The sequence below is a fragment of the Lepus europaeus genome, chromosome 3 (assembly GCF_033115175.1).
Source record: "Lepus europaeus isolate LE1 chromosome 3, mLepTim1.pri, whole genome shotgun sequence".
In the NCBI taxonomy this organism is placed as follows: Eukaryota; Metazoa; Chordata; class Mammalia; order Lagomorpha; family Leporidae; genus Lepus; species Lepus europaeus.
In genome coordinates, this window is record NC_084829.1 from 137,256,943 (window position 1) to 137,269,590 (window position 12,648).

General features: G+C 41.6%; 1 protein-coding gene across 1 annotated transcript in view; it reads left to right on the top strand.

The window, feature by feature from the left end:
- PEX7 (peroxisomal biogenesis factor 7) overlaps positions 1–12,648 on the top strand; it is an 80,911-nt gene that overhangs the window by 15,455 nt on the left and 52,808 nt on the right. Inside the window, exons 4-5 of the mRNA XM_062186821.1 lie at positions 3,123–3,200; positions 3,536–3,644. Coding sequence (XP_062042805.1) covers positions 3,123–3,200; positions 3,536–3,644 — 187 coding nt within the window. The remainder of the gene's footprint in view (positions 1–3,122; positions 3,201–3,535; positions 3,645–12,648) is intronic.

The window sequence follows — 12,648 nt, forward strand, 5'->3', positions numbered from 1 at the left end:
TGCAGCCAGGCCCTGGGGTAAGTGGGAATTCACAAGTGGACAGGGCCTTCATACTCCTGGAGGTGTTTAATTTGTGAAAACATGGAATTATTCTGGGCCCAAGGTAGCTCCAGTGAAGCGTGATTCCAGCAAGGGCAGGACTTTCATTTCCTTGATCTCACACCCGTGTAATCAAGAAGTTCTGGTTCAACAGGGCCCTCGAGCAGCAGGCTGTACACATAGGCTAGCACAGCAATTACTAGTTGGCTCTGAAGTTAGGCTTCCCTGGGTTCAGATTTCAACTCTGCATCTTTCTAGCTTTGGGAACTGGGGCAAGTTGCTCAACCTCTACTGGCCTTGGCCTGTGCCAAGCAGATTACATCATCTGCTTCCTGGAAGCATCATGGAGAATGCCTGTGGCAACCTCTGGCACACAGGGTGCTCAATAAAGTTTTGCTACTGTTGTTAGTATTTTTTTCTTAAAATTATTTGCTTATTTACTGGGGGAGAGAGAGAGAAAGAAAGTCACTGTGCCTCTACTGGTTCAAATATTGCAATAGCCAGGGCTGGGCCAGGTCAAAGTGGTAACTGAGAATTCAGCCTGAGTTTCCCATGTGGGTAGCAGAGACCTGACTACGTGAGCCATCACCGCTGTCTTCCAGGGTCTGCATTAGCAGAAGCTCAAGGCAGGAGCTAGGGCTGGGCATTGAACTCAGGTGTTCTGGTGTGAGATGTGGGCATCCTAACTGGATCCTGACCACGAGGCTAAATGCTTACTCCTGTTGTTATTTTTTGACTGCTTACATCAGCCTAGAGCAGGGATTGGCAGACTACAACTTGTGGGTCATGGCCTACCCTGATTTGCTGTTTGATTTGCAAATAAAGTTTTATTGAGACACAGCCATGCCCATTCATTGAGTATTGACTTAGGCTGCTTTTATGTGTCCAGTAAAGTCTGAAATACTCTATGGCCCTGATAGAAGAGATTTAACTTTATGGGAGAAATTTACTATATATAATATAGTATACATATATAGTACATACTATATATGTGCATATATATATACTATATATATATATATATATACTATAGGGCCCTTTATAAAGTAAATTTAGAGCATAAACTCAAACCCTTCAGCTGTGCAAATCTTCAGTGATTGCTTCTGAACGCATCCTTTTCCATCTGTGGCTGACATATGGCCACAGCAGCTCTTTGGGTATGAGCTGCTGTCTGTTGCGAGACTATGGTTCTTTTCATGTCCCAGCTGCTCTTCTGTTGCATGAATATGGGCAGCGACAGGGCCAGCACATGGCGGGGGGGGGGGGGGGGGGTTGTGAGGCACTTACAGAGTATACAGTTTAAGGGAACCCCCCAAAACTTGATAATCAAGGTAATTGTTAATGCAGTGTTTTAAAAAATAAAAATGGATGCAAAAAATTCATGATGAGCCAAATACCAATATTGTATTTTCTTTTATCCTTCCTCTTTTTTGGAAGATTAATAAAATCTAATTTTTTTCAAAAGGTCTCCAGCTTTATTGAGATATGATTCACAAATAAAAATTATATATATTTAAGGTATATAAAGTAGGGTTTTAATATACAAGTATACATATAGTAATGATTACTCCCGTTAAGCCTATTAGCATATCCATCATCTGACATGGTTACTATTTTGTGTGTGTGTCAAGAACATATAAAATCTATTGTCTGAGCAAATTTCAAGTGTATAATACATTACTATTAACTGCAATTACCATACTTTACATTGGATCTCTAGAGCTTAACTTACAGCTGAAAGTTTATTCCCATTTTCCTCACCCCCCAACCCTTGGCAACCAGTACTGTACAGTGTGTTTTTCTTAAGTTCTACTGTGCTGGATTGCATAGAAGTGATAAAGCATGAAAAGTTTGAAATAAAGGGAGGATCAGTATTACTGATTTTCACCCCCTTAGGCCGTAACATTGCTCAGCATAGCATTGGGCAGCAGAGAGCAAGGAGCCCAGCCTGCAGCTGCAGCGCCCCCATTCATTCATTCTCTCCACAGGTATGTGGGAGTGAGAGTTTTCAGGATCACATTAACCTGCTGACTGGTCACATTTAATGACATATACTCAGGTTCATGTCTGGGCTTTTTTCTAAAGTATAATTGTGCATATTTTCTTTTTTTATTTATTTTATTTTATTTTATTTTTATTTTTGACAGGCAGAGTGGACAGTGAGAGAGAGACAGAGAGAAAGGTCTTCCTTTTTGCTGTTGGTTCACCCTCCAATGGCCGCCACAGCCGGCGCGCTGTGGCCGGCGCACCATGCTGATCTGAAGGCAGGAGCCAGGTGCTTCTCCTGGTCTCCCATGCGGGTGCAGGGCCCAAGCACTTGGGCCATCCTCCACTGCACTCCTGGGCCACAGCAGAGAGCTGGCCTGGAAGAGGGGCAACCAGGACAGAATCCGGCACCCCGACCAGGACTAGAACCCGGTGTGCCGGCGCTGCAAGGCGGAGGATTAGTCTATTGAGCCACGGCGCCAGCCATGCATATTTTCTTGAACTTAAACTCTGTGATCTGTATATAATCAGAGGTATAAAATGGTGGAATGAAAAATATTTCTGTTAAGTTTTCAGATGGTTCGTTTGAAATGGTTCAGTGAGAATACTGAAGCATAAATTAGAATAGCAGCATTGGATAACTAAAGCTGTTTACCAAGAGATCTGAAAGGATCCCTGATTTCTATAAGCTTTTTCTAAGAAAGACCAAATAGGAATATTAATTTAATTTATAATGCTTTCTGATAAACACTGACCCAGTAAGGTTTTTTAGATGACTACCTCTAATCTTCTCTGACATTTTTTCATGGTGCTGAAGTGACTTGTGGGTAGGTTTAAAAATAGGTATAATTTGTTTTGGGGAAGGTTTGGGAGTGTTCTGTAGAGTTCTGTTAAGGTGGAGTGGAGTCTGGTCTGTGGGGAATAAATGTGGAGGAATGGGCAAGGTTACCTTTCCACTTCTCAGCATGTTGAAATGACTTTGATGTTTTAATGAAGCAAATTGCTTGTTCTAACTGGCTATCACTGCAATAAAGAGATAAAATGTAATATTGAACTTGATGCCCTTTTGCTTTCTAAACGCATTAAAATGTTTTTAGGTGTATAGTGTTGATTGGAGCCAAACCAGAGGTGAACAGCTTGTGGTGTCTGGCTCATGGGATCAGTCTGTCAAAGTGGTATGTCAGCATTACTGTATTTAAAACAAATACTCTGAATTGTTTCTTTTCCAAAACATAATTTCTGTAATTTCACAGATAGTTTTGTTTTCAAGACATGTATTGAAATTGTTATTAGAATTTAAAATTGATTTCTTTGGGCTATAATTAGCTCAGTATTGATTATTTTGGCCCCTTAAAATTGGCACCTCTTGCTTTAGATAAAAATAGATATTAAAAATTGATGATATGTATTGCTTGTGTATGTATATTACCTATTTATATATATAGTATATATATGTGCATGAATTTGAATTTCCCTCTGTTAAGTAACTGATCTGTTCATTTGTTTGTAGTGGGACCCAACTATTGGAAAGTCTCTGTGCACCTTTAGAGGCCACGAGAGTGTCATTTATAGCACAATCTGGTCTCCCCACATCCCTGGTTGTTTTGCTTCAGCCTCAGGTAAATAATTGTATGCTTACCAGAAGCATTATTTGTAGAAAAGCGTGGCCTTGTTTTCCCCATTAGGTGGTGCTGTATACCTCAGATTCAGGGTGGAACCCAGAGTATATGACATACTGTTCTTTTGTACTCTTAAGACTGTTTCATTCATTGGGCCAGTGCTGTAGCTCATTTGGCTAATCCTCCGCCTGTGGTGCTGGCACACCGGGTTCTAGTCCCAGTTGGGGTGCTGGATTCTGTCCTGGTTGCCCCTCTTCCAGTCCAGCTCTCTGTTGTGGCCCGAGAAGGCAGTAGAGGATGGCCCAAAGTGCTTGGGCCCTGCACCCGCATGGGAGACCAGGAGGAAGCTCCTGGCTCCTGGCTCCTGGCTCCTGGCTTCCGTAGCGGCCATTTGGGGAGTGAACCAACAGAAGGAAGACCTTTCTCTCTGTCTCTCTCTCACTGTCTAACTCTGCCTGTCAAAAAAAAAAAAAAAAGTTTCATTCATTACCAGCCTCTTGACAAGAGTTAGCTGGGGGCCCAGATTACTTCTTGGGGATTCTAACTGTTGGAGAATAACTCATAGCTTCCTGGTAAGGACAAATCCATGGATGGCGATAAGAAACTAGGGTAAGAAATACTTTTGAAAGAGAAGCTCTTGAGTGTGTGTGTGTATTTTTAAATATTTATTTATTTGAAAGGTAGAGTTAGAGAGAGAGAGAGGTCTTCCACCTGCTGGTTCACTCCCCAAATGGCTGCAATAGCCAGGGCTGGGCCAGACCGAAGCCAGGAGCCAGAAGCCAGGAGCTTCTTCTGAGTCTCCCACGTAGGTGTAGGGGCCCAAGCACTTGGGCCATCTTCCTCTGCTTTTCCAGGCATGTTAGCAGGGAGCTGGATTGGAATTGGAGCAGCTAGGACTCGAACCAGCACCCATATGAGATACTGGCACTGCAAGCGGCCACTCCACCCACTATGCCACAATGCCAGCCCCTTGAGTTTTGTTTTAGAACACTGTTGACTTTGAAGACATATATGTGGGTATGTCAGCAAGCAGGTTCATTGTGGAGCTCAGTCTAGCCTTGTGACCTGAAATTGTGCTCTTGGCTCATGACTGGTAATTGAAGTGCTGGCAGGAAATCTGAGCACCCAGGAAGACTAAACAGAAGAAACTTGGGATGAAGCAAAAATTGGCAAACTACTGCCCTCATGTCACAGCGACTGACTCAATGACAGTGTTTGTAGATGAAGTTTTGTTGAATCAGAGCCATGACTTTTTATTCACATAGTGTCTGTGGCTGCTTTCAAGTCCAGTGGCAGAGTTGCGTAGTTGTGACATCTGAAACTGGCCCTCAGAGCCAGAAAGACTGTCTGGCCCTTTATGGGGACTGTTTGCTCACCTCTGGCATAGAGCCTTGAGGGAAGATCAAGAAATGGAAGCTCTTGTGCACAGTTGGTCATTTTAGTGAGGAGAGAAGACAGGAGCTAGAGGGAATGACAGTGTGTCTCCAGGTGTCTCTCATTTAGTTATGCTACATCCAAAGAACAGGTAGGGTAATCGTACCTTACTTGCCATAAACTATATCAATGCTCTGAGTTGGATTCCTTAGGAAATAGGACATCATAGAAATCCTTTCCATTAGTTGATTTTCTTATTAATTTTTTAATTCTAAAAACTACAAGTAGTCAAACTGGGACATGACTTTACTCTTGTGGTTAAGATACCATTGTCCCGTGTCGGAATACGTGGGTTTAATAATTATTCCTAGCTCCTGACTCCAGCTTCCTGCTAATGTGGACTGTGGGAGACAGTAATGATGGCTCAAATAATTGAGTTCCTCCCTCCCATGTGGAGAACCTGGATTGAGTTTCCAGCTCCCAGCTTTGGCCAACACCAGTAGTTGTATGCCTTTAGAGAGTGAACTAGCAGGTGGAAAGTCACTCACTCACTGACCACCGCTTACTACCCCTCCACACCACCACCAATTGCTCAAATTCTGGAAGTATTACTAAGCTGATGACACTCAAAAATGGAAACCTTAGGTAACCTGTGTATAGACAAACAGGTAACCTTAGGTAACCTGTATATAGGCAACTAGATTCATTTAGATTATTATTTTTTGAGATCCTAATGGTGACTGATCTATTTAGAGGCAATCAATTTAAGAAACATTTTGTTCTCTGTAAGAAATTACTGATATTATTTTCTAGAATGATGAGCAATGTACTCTATAAACTTATACAATTATTACTATTTAAATTTCTAAGTTAACAAGTCATTGCTTCTTTTGGTCATAATCTAAGTTAAATCTTTTCTAAAATATCTTGAGGTGGGATCAGTGATATATTTTTCCTCATCATATTTCCTTTTCCTAGGATTAATTTCTTCTTTGATGTTTTGTCCTTCTGTGACACAGCTAACCATAGGCTGGGTGTGTGTTAAGTCAATGGTAGTGGTGTTAATACACTTAGTTTGAGTTAATGAACCACCATTTAACCTGCATATAGTATAAATGCTGAGTTTATATTTATAATGGATCAGATCTGTAAGATGACTATAGTTTAAGGGTTATAATTTTACCATTGGTGAAAAGCCCTAACACAGAGAGTGTTAGCCCAAGTTGAATTAAAATGCTTGTAAGGATATGAATTAGACTGACTTTAACTTCATTTTCTTTGCGGTGGGATGGCCTTCGGCCATAACTATGGTGCAGAGAAGTTGTTTCAAACTCTGCATGAATTTAGAGGTAAAGAATAGATCCACCTTCAAAATGGACAGAGACAGGCTTCCTTCTGGAAGTAAAACAGTGAAAGCGTGTCTGCTCAGGATTCTGATGGGCGACATTCACAGTAAACTGAAATTAAAAATGAGTATATTTTGCATATTGGGAAACGTGTTAGTAAGTAGAACTCATTGAACCCCTGATGAGTTTTTAGAAAGTCCTTTATCCTACTATTGTATGTTACCTTGTTAATTTGTATTATTGTCAAGGGTTCTAAAATTGTCTTCATGCTTATAATTGTTCTTTTTATGCCCATGGCTGAATATGAAATCTGGTATCCACAAAATCATAAACTAGTACAGCTGCATTTATTTAAACATCAGGTATAATTGTGTGTATTAGCCCTTTATTTGGGCTGAGTCATGCACCTGTTCCTTTTATAGTGGCTTTTGTGTGGCATGGTATACTCACATATAATATTGACTCTGGATATTACACATGGAACACTCATTTGGTGTATGAGGCCAAATAGCAGAAAAAAAGATTCATTGTTTATACAGAGTTAGCAAGATAATTACAACTTTTTAAATGGGTACTGTATAAAAACAGTTATCAACAGAGTGATCATTTGCTTTCATAGAAGAACAGATCATCTGGTTAATTGTGTTACCTTCCATGTTGCATTAGAAGTTAATGTAAATAGTGATCATATCAGCCAGGAATTCTTTGGTTGAAAATGCAAGAAATTCTGACCCCAGCTGTCTTAAGAAAAAAGATAATTTACTTCCTCATGTAGTTGAAAAATTAGAGCTGGCTTATAGGCAGTGCTTAGGTGTAGGGCTCTGTCTTCTGTTGGATTCATCATTAGGTAACAAGCAATGCATGATGGTAGTAGCTCTGACCCCACATCCATCCTGGTTTCCATCCAGTAGGAAATGGTGAGAGATTCTTAGACGTCCAGGAGAGTTTCATGTTTTCTCATTGGTTCTGATGGTTCTGTGTGGATGTTCCTGAACTGATTACTGTTCTTGGGGGAGCAGCTTGTAATGTCTTGATTGGCTTAAGTCAGCATAGTTCTTTTTTTTTTTTTTTTTTTGACAGGCAGAGTGAACAGTGAGAGAGAGAGACAGAGAGAAAGTTCTTCCTTTGCCGTTGGTTCACCCTCCAATGGCCGCCGCAGCCTGTGCACCGTGCTGATCCAAAGCCAGGTGCTTCTCCTGGTCTCTCATGCGGGTGCAGGGCCCAAGGACTTGGGCCATCTTCCACTGCCCTCCCGGGCCACAGCAGAGAGCTGGCCTGGAAGAGGGGCAACCGGGACAGAATCCGGCGCCCCGACCGGGACTAGAACCCGGTATGCTGGCGCCGCAGGCAGAGGATTAGCCTATTGAGCCACAGCACCAGCCAAGCCCAGCATAGTTCTTGCAGCTGAGAATGGAAATTAGGAAAAGGTGGTACCCAAATGACATACTCAGAGAATGCAAAGAGTAAATCTTGATTAGGTGAGGTTAGTGGGTAGATTCTAGAGGGCCAGTGTCCATTGAATTGGCTGTACATCAAAGGCTTAAAAGAAATCAGATGGAATTTGATGACATAAAACAATGGACCTATAAGCTATAAATTATGTCTTAAAAAATCTTTGAAAGTGGTTTCTGTGAAATTGAATACAGCAAATCTGTTCTCTGCCAAAATTTTATGATTTTGGAAATTCATTGGAAGACTGATTTATCAAACATTTGACATTTTGCTGAGACAGTCTTATTGATGATTTTCAAATATTAGCCTACTTAATAAGTTTGAAAAAATTTAAAGTTTCTCTTTCACTTTACAAAAATAATGGAAGGAGTTGTGGTATGGCAAAAAGTTAAGGTAGATGCTGAAACTTTTGTTGTGCCTTAGCCATTTCAAGGGAGACAGGCAGATTTGCTTACCAAGTTATATACAATGCGATAATAGGCAGTTAAGGGCCCGCGCTGTAGCATGGCAGGTAAAGCTGCCATCTGCAGTGCCAGTATACCATATGGGCACCAGTTTGAGTCCCAGCTGCTCCACTTCCGATCCAGCTCTCTGCTATGGCCTGAGAAAGCAGTAGAAGATGGCCCAAGTCCTTGGGCCCCTGCACTGCATTGGGAGACCCAGAGGAGCTCTTGGATCCTGGCTTTAGTTCGGCCTAACTCCAGCTGTTGCAGCCATTTGGGGAGTGAACCAGAGGATGGAAGATCTCTCTCTCTCTCTCTCTCTCTCTGTAACTCTGCCTTTCAAATAAGTAAATAAATCTTAAAAAAAAAAATAGTTGAACTACTTAGCAGATTTTCTTTGCTTGACTTGTTTTTATGTATTTCCTATTGCACTTGTATATTATTTTATATAGCTGAATGCCATACACAGCCAACAGTATTTTTGGTTGTCATGTGAATAACCATCTTAGAATTTTTAAGCCAAATCTAAGGTTCACTGTGATTTTTGAGAAAGATATTGTCTGAAAGTCAGATTTTTATTTATGTATTTGAAAGGCAGAGTTGCCGGGGGAAAGGAGGAGGGGAGATATCGTCTCTCCACCAGTTCAGTCCGCAGATGGCTGCAGCAGCCAGGGTTGGGCCAGGCCACAGCCAGGAGCTTCCTCTGGGTCTTCCACATGGGTGCAAAGGCCGAAGAACTTGAGCCATCCTTTGCTGTCCTCCCAGGCACATCAGCAAGGAGCTTGATGGAAAGTAGAGCAGCTGGGACTCGAACTGGCACTTACATGGGATGCCATTGCTACATGCGGTGGCTTAACCCACTGCACCAGTGCTGGCCCAGTCAAATATTTACTGAGTGTCTGCTGTTTGCTGGGCACTGGGGATTTAATGAGGAAGAAAACAGTGTTCCTGCTCTTTGACAGCCTGTGTTCCAGTGTCAGTTACTTGCTGAGAGACCATTGGAAATATACCATGGCAAGGAATGTGAAGTTCTTTGAAGGACAGGTAATACAGCATGGTGGCCAGGAACTGGACTCTGCAGCTGGACGGCCCGTGATCAAGTTCTGGCTCCTCCAGTGCTGTGTGACTTTAGTCTTACTGTTTAATCACCGGCTCTTTGTTTCCCATTTCCAGAATAGGGATGACCATAATCTCCATCATGGAGTTCTGCGAGTGATTAAATGAGTTAATGGACTTGGAGGGCATAGAACAGAGCCTGGCACAGAGTAAGGACTATCTCAGAGTTACCTCTTGTTGTTAACACATGTGCCCAGAATTCTGTGGGAACCTGGAAATGGATTCCTGATCTTGTCAGGGTTGGCTGACCTTCCCTGAAGAAATTGTGTCTAAGCTGCTACTGTGTGAACGAGTAAGAGGTAGCAGATGAGAAGTGGGAGGCAGCGGTGTGGGTAAGGGGAGAACCGAGCATCAGAATGGCCTTTGCACTGTGTATGTGCTGCAAGCACGAACGGTCGTTGCTTATCAGAACTAAAACTCTGAGAACAGGTTTAAAGAAACTCGCTCTGACTAGAATCTGGATGCACGATTGTGTGATAACGCATGAGTCTGATGATTCTAAACCTTGCTAATCATCTGAATCATTGGTAGAGCTTAAAAAAAATTCTAGGCTCTGAGTCCTGCTGAATCAGAGTACCTCTGGGAGGCATGTTTTTTAATCCCAGCTGAATCAAGTGATCAGTCCCACTCGGGAAGCACTGCATTAGCTTGTGGAATAGCTCTGTTTGTGATGCCAAATTAATCACTTGTTCCTGTTGATGGAGTGGGAATTGCATGTTTGTTTTCATAGAAATATATTCATCTCTTTGAAAGAGATACAGAATGTTTTCAGCACTGAATTCAGAGAGAAAGTGGTGTCTTTTGGCTCAGAATTTCTTTCTTTCTTTTTTTTTTTTTTCTCATTTTCTTGCTGACCTTATGGTCTTTAATAGTTAATTCTCTAGTTTTGTCTTCTTGCTTACGGAAAGAAGCTTGTTATAAAACACACCATGATCTTTGAATAAATATAAACTCAACTGCAACACTCTTGGTTATAAAACCCAAAGTTGTAAAATACTTGTTTTTATGGTAGAAGCTTATATGATAGACAATCAAGATTTTTTAAATGTCTAATCCTGTGGTACACTTATAGCTAATTCTATCATTAACTGCTGATAATGATTTCTATTTTAAGATAATATATGAGGAATAATATTTAGGTTACTCCAATAATTTAATCACATTCTAGGTTGTATAGTATTTGCAAACCAGAATCCAGTTTTTTATCACTAGCTAAGTTAAGACAAAATGTGACTAGTTTTTAGAGTGACATGTTCGTTCACCTTCCATAACAGACTTTTCAAAGGACATTATGTTTTACCTAGTTTATGATAGTCACATTAGTACAAACTTCATATTTCTAAATTGTATGATATAGAAGGGAAGAATATTTATCTTTTTACATAAAGATGATTAATATGAAATAACTTTCTTCTGAGCCATGAAAACTAAATTACTGTTATTGCAGACTCCATATAATTGCATAAGTCATAGCCATGCCTGAATATGTGGGGTCCAGCCAGTAGTAAAAATAAACCTTGTTCTACTGTAAGAAAAAGGCATATTCCATCTGATAGGCATCTGGCATTTCAATTAGATTAAAGTTATCTGGGTCCCAAAGCACTCTTTTGCTGCTACTCTATTTATTTCAGTTTTGGAGGCTCCATTTATACTTATTCTCCTTACCTAACTTCTTACCTACTGCAGTTTGCAATTAGAGCCATGGGCAGCACTTCTGATTCCATGCTGTGCGTTTAAACTTGTGGGTTCTACAGCTGGTGGCAGGTCTGCAGCTGATAAGAGAAGTTGGCAATTCAGGTGCATCCATGGCACCACCACAGGGCTCTGATAAGTGTCTGGCTACAGTGAAAGGTCAGTTGGCCCACAAGATGTGATTAAAACAAGCATTGTAAGCACAGATGTCTTGGTGACTGAAAGACTTGAGTGAGTCATTGTACCTTTTGGCCAGAAGGCCTTTCTTACCTGGAAAACAAAGCGATGAGGACAGAGTGCCAAACCTGTACAACAAATGCAGGAGTGATTCTCAAGGAAGTGGAGTTCTTAACTCCTACAGAGCAGTCATCACATTTTTGTACCCCTTAAGTTGAACTACAAATCCATGGCCTTGCTTTTTTTTTTTTTTTTAAGATTTATTTATTTTACTTGAAATGCGGAGCTGCAGAGAGGAAGAGGCAGAGGCAAGGGGAGAGAGATCTGTCCACTGGTTCACTCCCCACATAGTTGCAATGGCCAGGGCTGGATCAGACTGAAGCCAGGAGCCAGGAGCTTCTTCTAGGTCTCTCACATGAGAGCAGGGGCCGAAGGACTTGGGTCATCTTCCTCTGCTTTCCCAGGCACATTAGCAGGGTGCTGGATTGGAAATGGAGTAGCCGTGACTCTAACTGGCACCCATATGGGATGCCGGCACTGCAGGCAGCGGTTTAACTTGCTGCTCCACAACACAAAAATATATCATAGAATTTAAGAATAACATCATACCTCACCTTAGCTGTTGTGTTGTTTAACCTCTTATTGAAGTAAAAACTCATACAGAACAGTGAATAAACTCATCAGGCAAACACTTGATAAAATTTCACAGTGAGCACATCTGTGTGACCAACATCTGGGTCAAGGAACAGAGTATCAGCAGAGACCACCCGATCCCCCACTAGCGTGATCTCTATCTGCTTTCCAGTTGCCTATTTCTGTACTTTTGTGTCTGGTTTCTTTTCTGTCTTTTAAAAGATTTACTTATTTGAAAGGGAATGACAGAGAGAGAGAGAGAGAGAGAGAGAGAGAGAATGAATCCATCTGCTGGGGCACTGCTGGAATGGCTGGGGCTGGCCAGGCTGAAGCCAGCAACATGGAACTCTGTTTGGGTCTCCCACATGGGTGGCAGGTGCCCAGCCACTTAGATCATCTTTCACTGCTTTCCAGGGTGCATTAGCACAGAGCTGGATCAGAAGTGGGATTCGAACTGGTGCTCCTGTGGGCAGTACCACAATACCAGCTCCATGTCTGGTTTCTTTAGCTGAGCATTATATCCTTTTTTTTTTTTTAAAGTTTTTATTTAATAAATGCATTTTCCATAGGTAGAACTTTAGGAATATAGTGGTTCTTTCCCCCATGCTCACCCACCCACCCCAATTCCCATCCCACCTCCCTCTCCCTCTCCCATCCCCTTCTTCATTATGGTTCATTTTTAGTTTGATTTTATATACCGAGGACCAACTCCATGTTAAGCACAGATTTCAGCAGTTTGCACCCACACACACAACATAGGGAGTACAGTTT